Source organism: Scardinius erythrophthalmus, assembly GCF_964197995.2.
Source record: "Scardinius erythrophthalmus genome assembly, chromosome: 15".
Classification (NCBI taxonomy): domain Eukaryota; kingdom Metazoa; phylum Chordata; class Actinopteri; order Cypriniformes; family Leuciscidae; genus Scardinius; species Scardinius erythrophthalmus.
In genome coordinates, this window is record NC_138235.1 from 14,453,951 (window position 1) to 14,470,648 (window position 16,698).

Genomic DNA, 16,698 nt, shown 5'->3' on the forward strand with positions numbered 1-16,698 from the left:
TGAGCATTCTTGCAGTGAGCGTGTTTTGAAGAATGCTTGTGTGGCTCAAGTAATCTTCTTTTCTGCTTTATATTTCTTCCAGTGTTTCCTGGGTTCTAATGCAAGAGGGAGGTGTTGACGAGTGAAAAGAAGCCCCAAATTTCCCTGCTCCTTTCCCACAAACTTTTAGAGGCAACACCGTCAGACCCTGACCACAAACTGCAGGTTGCATTTATTCACAGCATGACTGTTGCGACGGGCGACCCAGTTGATGAAGCCGCAGCTCACCCGGGTCAGCCACAGGACACATACGACCCGGAACCAGACCATGAGTGCTGCGAAAGGGTGGTCATTAACATATCTGGCCTGCGCTTTGAGACGCAGCTCAAAACTCTGTCTCAGTTCCCAGAGACATTGCTTGGGGATCCCAAAAAGAGAATGCGCTATTTTGACCCACTGAGGAATGAGTACTTTTTTGACAGGAACCGCCCAAGTTTTGATGCCATTCTCTATTACTACCAGTCAGGCGGCAGGTTGCGAAGGCCTGTCAATGTGACATTGGATATTTTTTCTGAAGAGATACGTTTTTATGAGCTTGGGGAAGAAGCCATTGAGATGTTCAGGGAGGATGAAGGATTTATTAAGGAAGAAGAGAAACTCCTGCCAGAAAATGAGTTTCAGAGGCAGGTGTGGCTGCTCTTTGAGTATCCTGAAAGTTCAGGGCCTGCCCGGATTATTGCCATCATTTCAGTCATGGTCATTCTCATATCTATAGTCAGTTTCTGCCTGGAGACACTTCCGATTTTTCGTAGTGATGACATGGAGATGAACAAACCATCCGCAACCAACTCCAACTCAACAAGTAGCTACACCTCTGACTACTTTACTGACCCTTTCTTCATCTTGGAGACTCTTTGCATCATATGGTTCTCCTTTGAGTTCCTGGTACGCTTCTTTGCGTGTCCCAGCAAAGCAGGCTTCTTTGTCAATATAATGAACATCATTGATATTGTGGCTATAATACCTTACTTTATCACCTTGGGCACGGAGCTAGCAGAGAAGCCAGAGGATGGTCAGCAAGGACAGCAAGCCATGTCACTTGCCATTTTGAGGGTCATCAGATTAGTACGAGTCTTTAGGATCTTCAAACTTTCTCGGCATTCGAAAGGGCTGCAGATTCTTGGCCAAACACTCAAGGCCAGCATGAGGGAGCTCGGGCTGCTTATCTTCTTTCTCTTCATCGGAGTCATCCTGTTTTCGAGCGCCGTCTACTTTGCGGAAGCAGATGAGCCTGACTCACAGTTTGTAAGCATCCCCGATGCCTTCTGGTGGGCAGTGGTTTCAATGACCACAGTAGGGTATGGTGACATGGTTCCAACTACCATTGGAGGCAAAATTGTGGGATCCCTGTGCGCTATCGCCGGTGTGCTGACCATTGCCTTGCCCGTGCCTGTCATAGTCTCAAACTTCAACTACTTCTACCATCGAGAGACAGAAGGCGAGGAACAGGCCCAGTACCTTAACGTGACCAGCGTCCCCAAGATAGATTCATCAGAGGACCTGAAAAAGAGCCGCAGCGGGTCAACCATGAGCAAGTCTGACTACATGGAAATTCAAGAGGCTGTTAACAACAGCAATGAGGACTTTCGAGAGGAGAACATCAAGACTGGAAACTGCACACTAACCAACACAAACTATGTTAACATCACCAAAATGCTTACAGATGTATAACCGTTTTGAACTGCCTTTGACGAAGAAGGTGAGATAAAGAAGGGGTGTGCAAACCCCAGTTTTGAAGGCTTCAGATGCCTCATGGAAGAGTTTCAAGACGGGAGATTTGAAATGTGTCCATTTGAGTGAAGGATCAGTGAAGAAGACCTATCCATCATTCCATCTCCATTCCCTCTCGCAAGTTGTGGGAAACTTGATTGGTTGAGGATGTTGTTTTGCATTCTTGTGTTCAGTGTCTGCATGAAGTTTGTCTATTCTGTGTGACTGTGCTAGTAGTCGGTCTGCTTGCAACAGTAGCCAATCGTAGCCTAACCAGTTGATACAAGCGTAGCATAGAGGGACCAATTCCTGACTCCCATTTCCCCATTCACTGCCAATCCAAGGACCCCTTGAGTCTTTTTTGAGTGTATTTGTTCCTGTGAAGGAACAAAATTGTCACTCCAAATTGATTAGTGGCATATAAAAACATGGAGGAGATAACATATTCGTGAAGAATCACCATGATTGATGTATTTCTCTGTGAATGCACAAACGCAGCCTTTCCTGCCAGCCGCAACAGTGTACCATGTGCGGTACCTAAAAAATATTACATTCCATCTTGTGATGAAGAAATACATGCATGACCAATCCGAGGGGGCCTGGAGGACCGGTTCTGTGGCCCCCTTTCTATCTGTATGACCTTTTCCCCTCTTTAGCTGCCAGCATATTAGGATCTCAGTGTGTCCCTTGTTAGAGTAAACAGACCTGAAAGTGGAGTGGAGATTGTTTAAGTTGCCCTTTTTTTTCATCGTCTTCATTCCACCATATGCATGAGCATCTGCCCTCCATTGCATCATTTCCTTCTGTCACTTACTTCTCCCAGCATTGTAAACTTCCTAGCATTCCATGTGTATGAGAAATGTCTTTTGCAATGAAGATCTACCCTTACAAGCGCCTGATGGGGGGCTGCAGTAGTGTAGACATTTAACTGTGACATTGCAGCCAACAATAGCTAAACACTAGCTCACTTAGTCAGGTCACCAAAGATGAAGTTCACTGCCGCTATTTATTGCATTTTTATGTTGTTTTTACATTTTAGTGCCATTTCATGGTGCATCCTGCTCATAATATGATGCTGGAGAATTTCGATAAAACGTTGATGAAAATGATGCTTCCTTGAATAGCTTTTGTAAGAGTTAGGAAATATTCTACTACCTTTGTGGTGCATGTCTGGTACACATTCCTTGTAGCATGCATGTAGTAAGAATGATACTTACAAAAATAGAAACAAGTATTCATATCTTTATCAATATAAATATTTTTCTCTGTGAGATTAACATCATGTGCAATATTATAAATGCTTTTTTTTTTTTTTTTTTTTTTTAAGGCTGCAAGATTTTGCAAATAGTTTTCTATGTTAGTAGGCAAATACATTTCTTAGTTTGGTTTAATTAAGCAAGAGAGAGTGAGATGCACCAATCAAAACTAGCATTTCAAAGCACCACATTTGGATATGGGGGAGATCTAACTTTAAAAAAAATCTCAATCCCTGATTTAATAACAAGGGATTCTGATGATTTTTGTCCCATTAAATGTTGGTTGGTTTGTTTGTGACATGTCTAGTCTGTTGCCTATTCTTATACCTAAAGATGGTTTACCTAGTATTGTCTTTTGTGCTTAATGCTAAAGACCTCATGAAATCAAACTTGGATTTTTGCAGTTTTAAAGATATATTTCAAAATGTCAGCCTTTCTAAGAAAAATATCTGTTTAGGGCAATTTCCCTAATGTCACCCAGTGGGTCAATGTTTGGCTGGTTAGCTTCAGTAGTTAGTCCCTGCTGATAACTACACCATTGTGCATATGAGAATATTTCTTAATTATTTATGCTTGTTGTAGCCATGTATATTTATGAAATATTATTTTTAAATCAACAAATAAATTATATATATATATATATATATATATATATATATATATATATATATATATATATATATATATGATGTTGTTTTACACTAATGACTTGCTATAATTTTATTTATTTATTTAAATGTGTAGTTTTTGTTAAACTATTTCATGGGGTCTTTAAAGTGGCAAATAAAAGCAGAAAACTTTGTTTTGAAAAAAAAAAAAAAAAGGTGGTGCAGGACCTTTTATAGTTGAGAAGCAGAAAAGCTCTATGGTAACTAAACAGTCCATGTATACCCTACAACCCCAGTTTAAACCCGTTCAACTGCCCAAGATTTTCCTCAGATTTAGATTGACTCCACTGCCAAACTACTTGGCAGATCTCCCTGCCACTATGTTTGCTGTTATGCTGGCCTAATGAGATGTAGACATCAAATCGAAGCTACACGAATTCTCTTTGAAAACTTGAGGCCAGATTTACTAAACATAGCAAATTAGCATGAGAGCGCAATTCCAAAAAAGCGCCGATGGGAGTGGAAAGTTCAGTGCATGATCTACTGACGATGTGCAAATTAAAGAACACAGATGCAGTCAGATCATTTCCATAATGACCAACGTAATCTACCAAGAGCAGCGCAAATTAGCATCTGGTATAAGACGTGCTTTTTTTGGGCGGTAAATAATCGGGGCAAATACCAGTAAATTGTCTAGCGCTAACCTTAGTAAATCACCTTGCATGATTCATTTAAATACTCTCCTCTCATAAATTTTGCGTCTGAAAGGGAAACTCATACAAATGCTTATGCAATAAGGTCAGCTGCAAAAATAACCCTGTCCACACCTTTTCGACTGTGTGTCTTTAGTAAATCACAATAGAGGGTTTGCGCTGGCGCAAGCTCTTAGTAAATCTGGCTCTTAGCTTCTTAGTGAGGCAGTACTGCCATATCCAAGAACATGGTGCGCCATTCACTCCACTCTTTCCAAATACAGGACATCCTAAACGAATAACACTTTTCTTCCCCTGCCCAGAGCTTCAGTGAGTAAGGGATGTTTGAACCAATGCTAAGCCATGTTACCTGCTTTCACCAGTTTTAGCAAAGTTTTAGCAGTTAAAGCAGAGATTGCTATAAGCGTATTGCAGAAGTGTCTCACAGACTTGGAAAAGTGAGCGACATATTACAGCCATTACTTTTATGTTCAGTCTTAATGGATGTGCTTCATTTCTTTAGCTGCTTTTCCACCGTCGGGCTAAATGACTCTAAGAATGCAAAGGAATGATTCCAGTTTTATTTACACTTGAGCCTGGTTTGGCACGACACGATTACAAACCATTCTCAGCCTGGAATTCTCGGCACGATTGACTGAAACCGCGCTTTACCGCGCTAGTAGAATGTGTTTAGTGGCGTCGCCCCTCATGACTGGTCACTTGTCTGTTGTCTGACTGCCAGTTTCTTTGAGCGCCGTAAGCACAAATTAATAATAAAATTAAAAGAAATACCTGATCATCCACCATAACGCGATCACTATTTACATCTCATATTGTCTGTAAACTCTTGCCTGACACTGGCGAATTTGTATTACATTTCAAAGAGATCCGTTATCAGCCCCACAGTGGAAAATGAAACATATCTGTACAGGCTGGGCCGGATCGGCAAGGAATTAAAAGGTTAAGCAAAGAAAACGGTTTGGCCTAATGGTGAAAAAGCGCCTTTTGTCTCTAGAAAAGACATTACGTATAGAATTTGTGTCCGGAATATGACGACATCCTTGTTACACATCTACGGAGCCCGTAAAGGGATATGGTGAAGGAAAAAAGTGGAAAATTAAACCATATCCGTACTGACTGGGCCGGATCGGCACGGAATGAAACGGTTAAGCAAAGAGAACAGTCTTCACCGATGCTCACAAAAATGTTAAGTTCTGTCTTTGTGAGCAAATGCTTTTCGGGGGAAAATTTTTTTTTTGCAAGAATGCAAAAGCTTTGAACATTTTTTTTTTCCAACCCATCCCATTTTGGCTCCACCATCATGTCCCTTTAGGAGCCTTTTACAAATCACTTAGTCAACATGAAACTGTCCACAAACGGTTTTACTTGTGGAATGTGATTTTCCTCTGCGAAATTAGATATTTGACTAGAAATAATTGTGGGAGTTGAAATCAATTGATTAGAGGAAGAGTAAGAGGGATTTGTGACACACACACACACACAAAAAAAAAGGTTATGTGGACTTATTTGTTGTAGTTTTAAGACATTTATTCATACATACAATTATTTGCCTCCATTACATTATCAACTTTGCATAGTTCAGAATCAAACTGTATTTTTTCGTCCTCCTCTCATATTCACCTTCACTGATACCGCTGGGTCCTGTTTTAATGACTTCAATGAGGATGCTTGCTCATCACCTTTCTTGTTGTTTTTTTCATGTGTGTTGTTGAATGCATGCATAAACCCATTTATAATGTTTGTCCATGCAAAGAATGGTATGCAGCAATTGGTCAAGCCCGTTTACACTGCCAGGGCTACAAATCATCCCATCCATTTAGACAAAGAAATCCTCAAGAATTTTAGTAAGCATTTGATAGAAAAATGCGTTTTACTGATGCTCTCAAAGTATCATATTTAATAGCATCTCCATAGCTGCCTCGTTCTGTCTGAAATTGTGAATATATTGTTTTTGTAATATATTCACCCTGACATTTGGTCTGTACATTTGTAATACTCTTGAGATTTCTAATAATTTTAAAGCCTATATACAAAACACAGCTTTGTGACGATACTTTCCAAGAGTCCGCTGCTTTCATTGTTGTCTTAACAAAAGCTATAGCTTTATAAAACACCTCCGCCATGTAATGCAGTTTCTTAATAGTGGGAAGTTCACAGCTGCAATTATATCCTTTAAAACCTTATCCAAATGTATTGTAGTATTATAAGTATACTTCATATACGTTAAGCACAAACACTGGGGAAAAAAATGAACCTCTAACTGTAATTATCATAGAAGCTTTGCCTATTGATTACTGCAGTATATAAATGTATCAGCAATCAAATCAAGACTTTATATCTAATCAATATTCAACTGAATGTCATTACAGGCTTTACTGTTCACACTCAGGCATGTTTTATGGAGAAGAAAAACATATGCCCTCATTTGTACATGCAATATGGATATACAGTGTGTATATAAATATGGATGGATGGATGAATGAATGAACAAACAGATAGATGAACAGACCAAGATTAAGAGGATAGCTGAGCAGATGTGATTCAGAGAAAGACCATAACGGAGGTCTTCTGAGATGGATGGAGGTGGGAGCTATGAGCTAGCATCTCAACTCGTTTTGAATCGAAAGCTAGGACTTGTTCACACAGTGCATATATCCGGGACTGACTGTCTACATTATAATGTTGCAAGTGATTAGATCGGTTTGTTAACACAGTGTAATCAATATCCAGTATAGTGCATCGACGTTGATAACTATCATAATGACTTCAGCATTAGCATGATGCTAAGCTACTGCAACTGAGACACATGGGGTGTATTTTACTCATTCAGTGCACTCATTCACATGTAGCATATTGTCAATGCCACATTCACTTCATGTTAAAAACGAGCGAAAATGGGCGACTTGTCTTAGAACACAACTAGAGACATTGTGAATTGTCTGTGACATCATGTACGCGCTAAGCCCTGAACATAAAGCTAAAATCCGATCCGACCATTCATACCCTTGTGAAAAACAAGTGTGCTTAATTTTATTGAATGTGCACTTGTAGTGTACTACAAATCTTAAAAGTATATTTTTACAAAATTACATTTGCAATATCTGCACTTATAATAATACCTGAACTTACAGATACTATTAATATTATTAATTTCTGCACTCGCACTTAAGGTTACTTAAATTGACGTTCACCTCTGTTTCGTAACACTTAAGTGCACTTTTTAAAAAGTGCACTTTGTAATAAAGTCAAATTAAAAGTTTTACTTTAAAGTACATTTAAAATAATTATCTTTTAATAATCTTTTGTCGTGCTTTAAGGGAGTGCACTTATTTTGATGTGTTGACTAACATACTAAAGCATATGTAAAGTACTTGATTTTTAACTAGTACGAGCACTAAATTGCAGTTTCATAATTACAAAAAATATAAAAATACACGGCACAAGTTTGAATAGAAATGACATTAAAGTCTTTTTAAGTACACTTTAACCATATTTCAAAGACAAAATAGGCCTATCTTAAATTTAAACTACAATACATTTTCATTGAATTATAAATAGCGTGTAATTAAGTGTCCAAGTTAAGTTCACACTTAAGGATATTCTTTCAAAGTAGGTTATATTATTTCTGCTATACGTACTATTTTTATAAGTATGCTTAAGTTTACTTCTTTTTCACAGGAGTAGCGAAACACATTTCCAAATTTCAGACCACCTGTGAATCTGGTTTGGGTTAAGTTTGCACATAAAATTAAATCTAATTTCTGCTGCCTGTGTGAACAAGGCCTTATAGAAGTATGAATGGCAAACCTCTGTAAAAGCTCATGTTATCTTTCTATGTAACAGCTCACCTCTCTCCACCCTCTATGGAGATACTCTTGATGTCAACGGGTTGACGGATAATGAACTGTGCACATCAGCGGATGAGCTGAGGTTTTAGGTGTCGGTCTGCATGTGTCCATGTGTATATGTGACATTGTCCCCACATTGTCATCCAGGAGGCCTAATCTTTCATTTCTTGTACAGAGCCTTTGTTTTCTAGGATAAAGAAGAAAAAAAAAAAAAACTTGAACTAAACACAATAACACAATAAAGAGAAGAGATGGAGGACTCAATACATTCTCTGGATGTGATAAATATCATGCACTTTACGAGGACAACTGGATGCTAATGCTGAACCTAAAAGACAATCTTGGAAAGAAAACGAGATGCGTCTTTTCCTTCCAAATGATTATAACTGTAAAGAGATCTATATATAATGATTATGAGGATGAAAATAAATCATGATAAGCTGACAATGACTCCTGATTATTTCTGTGTCTCTTCAGTTCTGGGAAGATGGTGATGTTGGTTGATTTATTCATGATATCATTGGTGGCTGCTGGCTGTTCATTGTTTTTTAACCTTCTCTACCTACTTGCCATATTATATAATAGTTGAAATGGTGCCTAAAGTGGAAGTAATATATGTTTTTAAAGAGTTTTCAGATGGTTGCTAAATGATATAAAGACTAAACGATATAAAGATATTCACGCCAAGAACGATCTAAAGACTATAACACTAACTACAGTATATTACTACATACTTTAAATGCTTGAGCCATTAAAGCAGGATGGATTCTGATTGGCTGTCAATGTTTTTATCGTTCATCAGCTGTGTAAAAAATGGTTCTGAAAGTGATTTCAAAGATCTTGTTTCTCTGTGCCATTAGTTGGTGTGGACTCTGCTATTCTTTTATATTTAGAATGATTTTTGGAACTATATTGTTATAGTTATACTTATCATCATTGGTGTGAACGGTCTTAAAAAGCCAGTGATCTCTTTGCTGATTATCTTTCTGTAGCTATTGAGCACTAGTGTGCAGAAATAGCTGCCTAAATGCATTGTGTTGTGCTCCTAAGTGAATCAAATGCACTCTGTGTTGCACTGAGAAAGCAAAGTCATCTATTTATAATCCACTCCTTATGGGCCGATAGATAACCTCTGGGAGAGCGAACATTTCCTGCTTCCTGTGACAGGCTAAGATCTCACCTTCCACCAGCCGTTTGTCCCATCTGTTCTAGTTTAGCTCATCTGGTCCAAAGCTGCCCAACACTATTACCACCCCACTGTCACAACCTTACCTCTGCTTCAGATGCCTCCGTTCTCTTTGTTTGTAAGGAGGGCCGACAGACTGTCTGAGAGGAGATAGCATGGAGTAGACAGGAGTCCTGGCAGCGGATGGCTATTGATCCAAAGAACGCCATCTGAGGCTCAACAGAATCTGAAAGAACAGCAGGGAGAATCTGAACTGTCTCTTTCAGAGCCAGATTAAATAAAAAAAGTGATAAAAATGGAGCCAATGCGCATGTGCAGTTATAAGCCGTATCCCAGAACAATTGCTGCATCCCAATTCAGAGGCTGCATCTTTCGAAGATCCTTCACAGCCTTTATACCCCAGAATTCATTGTGCGCTAGTGACGGATTTTTGCCAAATTAGATAGCAAGAGACATTGCCAAATTACACCTTTAAGCGCAAGTATTGGGTTTCAACTAACGCAAATATTTAATGATACAAATGTAAAAATGTTTTCAGACAGATTAATAACTTTTTTAAAAATCCAGCACAGATGTCACTGTCACTCAGACAAGATTTAAGCAAGGTTACTTGTCTCAGACTAAAATGCGTGTTTGATCTGTTTCAACTGAAAGCAACTTGCACTGAAAGCATATCTTAAAATATGTGACTGCCATTGCTTTTTCTCAAGATGCACATCAGTAATATTTTAAATATGTTAATAAAAGCTACTTAAATGTCCTAATTGAACTAAGGCCTAATCCTGGCTTAATCTAAGCCCTGTCTGTGAAACCAGACCTTTAAATAGTTGTATGGAAGAGTGACAGAACGTTTGCTGTGACTCGTCCAGTTTAAACAGCTTGTTTGCGTCTCTGTACAGACTTCAGAAGGATCTCAGCATCAGAAACAAGTGAATGGTTTATTTGAATGGCGTCAGAGGATTATATGTTTGTTCAGAGCTTCTGACTGTACATTGTTTAGTGAACGAGACACACTGTAATGGAGAGTTCTCAAAACTTTAGTTGACAGATGAAGAAGTCCACTGTACTGGATTTGAAAGCAGCTACATCAAGTAAATCAGTTCATAATGCTTAAATGATGGTTTTAGATGGATAATGTTCTCAAAACACTTACTCGCATGCAATAGCAAGTGTGCATTGATCCTGTTTCCTGAACATATATTTTTTTTCGGCATATATATATATATATATATATATATATATATATATATATATATATATATATATATTGCCCAAAAAAAAAAAAACATTATTAACATTATGTGAACCTCAAGGAACATTAAAATGATCAAATAAATCCATGACTCCTTTAATAATAACTTAAAAAACATTTTAAGACAGACATGTGATCTACATGTGTTAATCTATGATACGGTTATGCTTTTGTTGGCGCTAACAGCCCTCGTTATTTAAAACATTTTTTTATTTATTTTTTATAATTGAGTTCAACATTGGAATCCCTGATGAAAAACTGATTCTGCAAATCAGAGAATCAATCAGAGAGTCCCGACAAGCAAACAAACTTTTTTGTGCAGGTCCACTCCCATGAAGCACTGGATTAACAATAAAAGTCAGCTGTTGTCCTCCAAACTAATGTTGTGCGTCCTCCACATTAGAGGACCTGCAGTACTGGAGACACAAAACCTGCATGTGACCTTAAGTGATCAGATATCACAGACCATAATGCACTTGCTCAAGACTATTCTACGTCTTGTACTGATGAGGAAGTGCAGAGACCACAATGGGTCGATATAGCATTGGGTCGATGGTAATTGATAAAAGCTCTGGCCTCACTCTCCTTTCACCTTCAGTCAAGTCACCTTTAATAGCGCTTTATACAACACAGATTGTTTCAAAACAGCTTTACAGTGATAACAGGAGATAGATGCATTCCGGCTGTTGTTTAGCTGAAGTCAGTTCAATGTTTATTCAGTTCTGTTGTAAAAGTTCATTTCATCTATAAAGCAGCTCTGCAGAAAACTGTGATGTAATCGTCCAGCTCAGTTCAGCGTCAGTACAGTCAGATCAATAACACTGTTGAATATTAAGTGTCCCCAATGTAAGACTTGGTAAGACTGAGATCAAACACCCTGCAATAAAACAATAAAACTCGCTAATCTGGAGGAAAGATCTTAGAGAAAGAGCACAGGACACCGTCTTGCCCAAACTTATCTCCTCGTCCATCTGCATCCCTCCTCTACTGACCCCTTGTCCTTTCCCCCTGATTCAAGTCACTGAAAGTTCACTGAGAATGTCTATGACACATATGATGTATCTTGTGAATCTATTGTTTGTCCCTTTCATGTTTGGTATAATTTTTAATGTCTCAGTGCGATTGGTAAAATGGTCTCAATTTCACCGCAGTCACTTAGGAGAAAGATTGAAAAACAGGTTCCTGTTGACCTAGTATATCAGCCTAACAATCATTTAACGGATGTGAATAATAGAAATGTGATAATGTGTCAGGTTAAAGAGATGTGTTTTTATAGATTTAAACTGACAGTGTGTCTGCTTCCCGAACAATAGGAAAACTATTCCAAAGTTTAGGAGTTAAAAATGAAAAGGATCTACCGCCTGCAGTTGATGTTGATATTCTATAGGTATTATAAACTGGCCAGAATTTTGAGACCGCAATAGATGTAAAGGACTATAATGCGTTAAGAGCTCGCTCACGTACTGGGAAGCTAAACGTTTTAGTGCTTTAAGTCATTAGCAATATTTTTTAAAATGTATGCAGTGTTTAATAGGGAGGCAATGCAGTGACTGAACCGGCTATAGTCAGAGAAAATGATAATTCAGACGAACCACTCCTGATTTCTGTCTATGACATGAAGGTATAGAATGAAAGGGAAAAAAAACTGTTTAGAAGTTGAAATACAATTAAATTTATATTTTATATTCATCTATAGGTATAGATGAAAATGTACTGTAAGTATTCAGTATAAATGTAATGTATATTTTTAATTTGAACTAATTTAATTTAATTTTAGTAACACTTCCTGGCCGCATGAATATTTAACATAATTTATGATGTTTAATACAATCTTTATTTTATCTTTTTGAACTGATGAAACCTGTCATGACAAATTACTATTCTGACGTTAACCAACTGATATAAAAGTTTGGGGTCTGTAAAATGTTTCATGTTTAATGTAAAGCCTCTTTTTCTTATCAATATGCATGTATTTGATAAAAAAAAAAAAAAAACAGTAATATTGTGAAACATTAGCCTATTACAATTCAAAGAACTGTTTTCTATTGTATGTGAATAAATGTAATTTATTCCTGTGATCAAAGCTGAATGTCACATGATCCTTCAGAAATCATTCGAAAATGCTGATTTGATGCTCAAAAAACATCAATGTTGAAAATAGTTGTGCTGTCTAATATATTTGTGAAAACTGTAACATTATAAAATATCATTTGTCACTTTTGATCAATTTAATCACCCTTCCTGAATTGATTTATTCAAAAAACAAGTCTTAAAGCTACACTGTGTAACTTTTTAAGTTGATTCTTAGCAAAAAACACTTTGTTCTATCAAAAGTATATGTGCTCATTCATGTGTAATTACTTCCACCAACTAATAAAGTATTCTCGTAAGCGTAAAATCTGCCATTTATAATACATACGAGCAAGTCGCTCGAATGGCGGCAGCCATGTTGCGCCTCCATCTTGAAAATACATTTGCCAAAGAGGGACATACCTGGAAATTCGCCTTTCGCGTTTTACACTCAGTGACACCGTGACGAATGCGAGGGAGGGGGAGATTACTCGCGACTGCCGGCAGATTTGAAAGATTGCTGAAGATGGAGGATCACGCCTATTCTCGAGGACATGTAGCAGAGTCGCCAAGGAAGCGAAAGAGAATTAAAACGTCAACGCGACAGGCAAATCAACAAGACCAAAGTCAATATTCGAGTAACTTTTCCCAGATGGAAAGAGCTCATGAAGAGCAAAGATTTTAAAACGGACGCCGAAGTAGCCTGCTTTCTTCTCGACAGGTAAGTCAGCCTATTTGTGTAAATTCAAAGTTTTATAGTTGCTTGTCTAACCACAGCATGGTTGTGCATAACGCCAGAACGACCTCTAGTATAACTTGCGTTACTTTTCCTCGCGTCAATGGTGAAAAAGTATTGTTTACCTTGTAACATAAATCTGTGCTGCGACGGATCACAGGTGATGAATAGTTTTAAAGGACGAAGTCGAACTGGAAGCCATGTTAATCTTGGAATAATACGGCCACCGTAGGAGTTAAAACGCCCTCAAAATTGAAAGGAACAGAAACTAATATTCACTGGGTAGTCATATACAATTTCACCGCTACATGGGGGAAATTATCACACAGTGTAGCTCTAAAGACACCAAACATTTGAACATCGCTGTATATCATTCACACTTTTAACAAAGAAAACTTTTGTGAAGCACAAGTTAGCAGACAGCAGACCGAAGTAGAGAGTGCCTCGGTCAGAATGGAAATTGCTTGAATAAAATAGTCATTGACTGCTAATGGTCACTCAGCACAACATCATCCACTTCAGCTCTAACATCCATCTGAGAGCTCATTGAGGAGGAGAGGCGAGAGAAACGCAGAACACACCTCTTAATGAATCAAATTAGACATGATGGATTGTGTTGCTCCTTTGTGAAAGAATAGACTTTGAGTCTGCTTTGAGAAGATAAACTGTATCAATATCCTCTCAGACAAACGCCGAGGCTGAGAAAGGTGGAGGCGAAGAACATGGTTTGAGTCATTTCAGAAAATATGTCATGTCGTACAGGTTTGGTTTAAGTTTTCCATCTTTTCGTATCATCACACCCTGAAAACTGGCAAAGACAGGATGAATAAGAGAGAAAAATAGAGAGCAAGTCATCACAGAAGAGAGTATGCTGCTGTAAAATATTCATGGGGGTGGGATATTTTAAGACCCCTCCTGTCTGCTGGGATGAGATGAGAATGCATGAAATGACTTAGTGCCGTCATATTCTCTGTCATACACTGTAAATCAAGACCTCCTCCTCCTCTTGAAATGAGCCATACCAAACATTTGCTGTGAAATTCTGTGTAAACCCCATTGATGCTGAGTGACATTACAGCAGGCCTCAACTGCTGCGACCGCTGCCAGAATATTCAATACAACAACACTGTTATACTGTATATTTACATTTTTAATGGCTGCAGTCTTAGAGGATATTCTATATATAGGATTCTGTCAGACACTTCATATATACATAGTTCCTACATGACGTCACAACATACAGGCATTTGACGACCCGGCGCCATTTCTGTGGGCATGTTGTGGGCAGAACATTAGAAGAAAAAGCTGAAACGAGTTAATTTCGTGATAAAAAGTGAAAATGGTCATCTCCTGCTGGGTCAATGGATGTTCAAATCGTGCCGGAGGTTCAGTTAAATTTGGATTTTACAGTAGGCTATACCCGTCATTAGACTTCATGAATATGAGAAAACTAAGCTTTTGTCAGAACAACGACGGAGGTTATGGCTGGCGAGGATAAACAGGAAAGAAACCCTCAAAACACACAAGAAACATTTGCTCAGAGCACTTTGTGTCAGGTGCACAATGCTGTGTTTTATTGCGAGTGTACACAAATATAAGTTAACACTTTGCAGTTTGAATGATGTCCTGCATGAACAAAATGACAAGGTATTAAAAACATACAAAAACAACATTGTTTCCACTGTTCGATCGCGCCCGCGCATCTCTCTAACACACACACACACACACACACACACACACACAGACAGCGTTAGCGCATACTACTCATCCACACCATTTATGACTGAAATTTCCGAATTGTACCTCTCTCTGTCTTGTGTTAATAGAGTATCTTTATAATCTCTTTATAGTCTCTGTCACTTTGTCTCTTCATGATTTTCGTAACATTATAAACAGAAAGAAATATTCGAAATTTGCTTGTAAAACTTTGTAAACACAGCAGCTTATGCCCTCAAAGATGGCGTCTCCGGGGAGGTCACGTGACATTAATTGGCCTGTGGGAACTATGTATAGAACCTTTTAGGGGTTCCCATCATGGATTTAGTTTTAATGAATTCATTTTGATTTATTTTGAAAAAACAGTAAACATACTCTATCTATAGAAATAAAATAGAATAACCCATTAAACGTGAAAGTATTATTCAATCATTTAAGACATTTCTCCTTATATAGATCCTTTTAGGCATAAAGCGTTCTTTAAAATTGATTCAAGAACCCAAGGGTTCTATTTTTTTTTTTTTAAGATAAAGCTGCTTTGGACTTTTAAAATGATGTTAGCTCTACCACATTATTTCTCAATACTTTAAAAGGAATATTTCTTTAAAATATTTATGTGAAAAGGCACATTTAAAGAGGTCATTTTATGCTCTTTTACGAAGTCTTAATTTTCTTATATATATTCTTACCACTTAGAATATTTCCTGACCTCTTGAGATCTCAGTTCAACACAGTTACCCCTATTACTCACTGACCACGGAAAACACTCAAGAGCCGGGTCTAAACCTCTTTAACAATAAAGTACGAATGGATTTTCGCCTCAAGACTTATTGATCCTCTTGTTTAAAATGCGGTCCTAAACCAACATTTCATCTTAACATGAGTTCATTCACTTTGACAAATATTAGGGTGTCATGGCATTAAGAATCATATAGCCCAATTTATGTCCCTAGTCTTTATGTAGTCTGCTCAGGGTGAAATTATGTGCAGGTCAAAATGCAGGATTTCATAATCCGACAACAGGATTTTTTGTAGCTGCAGCATCTCTCGGTGGCCGGCAGGGGGCGTGGGGTCCATAGATTTTCTAGGTCCATTTTCCTCCAAGCAAACGTGAGTCTGATGAAAATAAATGAATTGCTACTTTTTTCATACATGAAGTGAAAAACAAAACACTCTTGCTTTTATTATCAAAGTAGACAGCTATAGTTGTCACATTTTTTATTCTAGTAAATATTTCTCAGGGTAGGTTTATTTTTTTATTTATTTTTTTTAAAAAGAAGACAATTTATAGACACAGACATTTCCACAGTATACACACGTTGACATTTTAGCATGGCACAGCAATAGGGATACGCTTTTCGTCATTATTATTTAAATAATAGATCAGCTGACACGTTTTGTAGCCTACTACAGCACATCTGTCAGTGTCCGATTTGTCCTGCCCCTGTCATTCCCACACATAAATTTAAACACGGATGTTCTGCTGGAATCCAGGATGAAAATAAACTTCACCAACAATGCTGGAAACTCCTTTTACACACTTTACATTCTAATGACTGTGCAA

At 37.9% G+C, this 16,698-nt stretch overlaps 1 protein-coding gene across 1 annotated transcript; it reads left to right on the top strand.

Annotated features, from left to right (window-relative positions):
• Positions 1-222: 222 nt before the first annotated feature.
• On the top strand, positions 223-1,710 carry kcna2b (potassium voltage-gated channel, shaker-related subfamily, member 2b; the record flags this gene model as incomplete). Its single annotated transcript, XM_081385867.1, has 1 exon — positions 223-1,710. The coding sequence occupies one exon, from the start codon at positions 223-225 to the stop codon at positions 1,708-1,710; it is 1,488 nt and encodes a 495-aa protein (XP_081241993.1).
• Between the last annotated feature and the right edge of the window lie 14,988 nt (positions 1,711-16,698).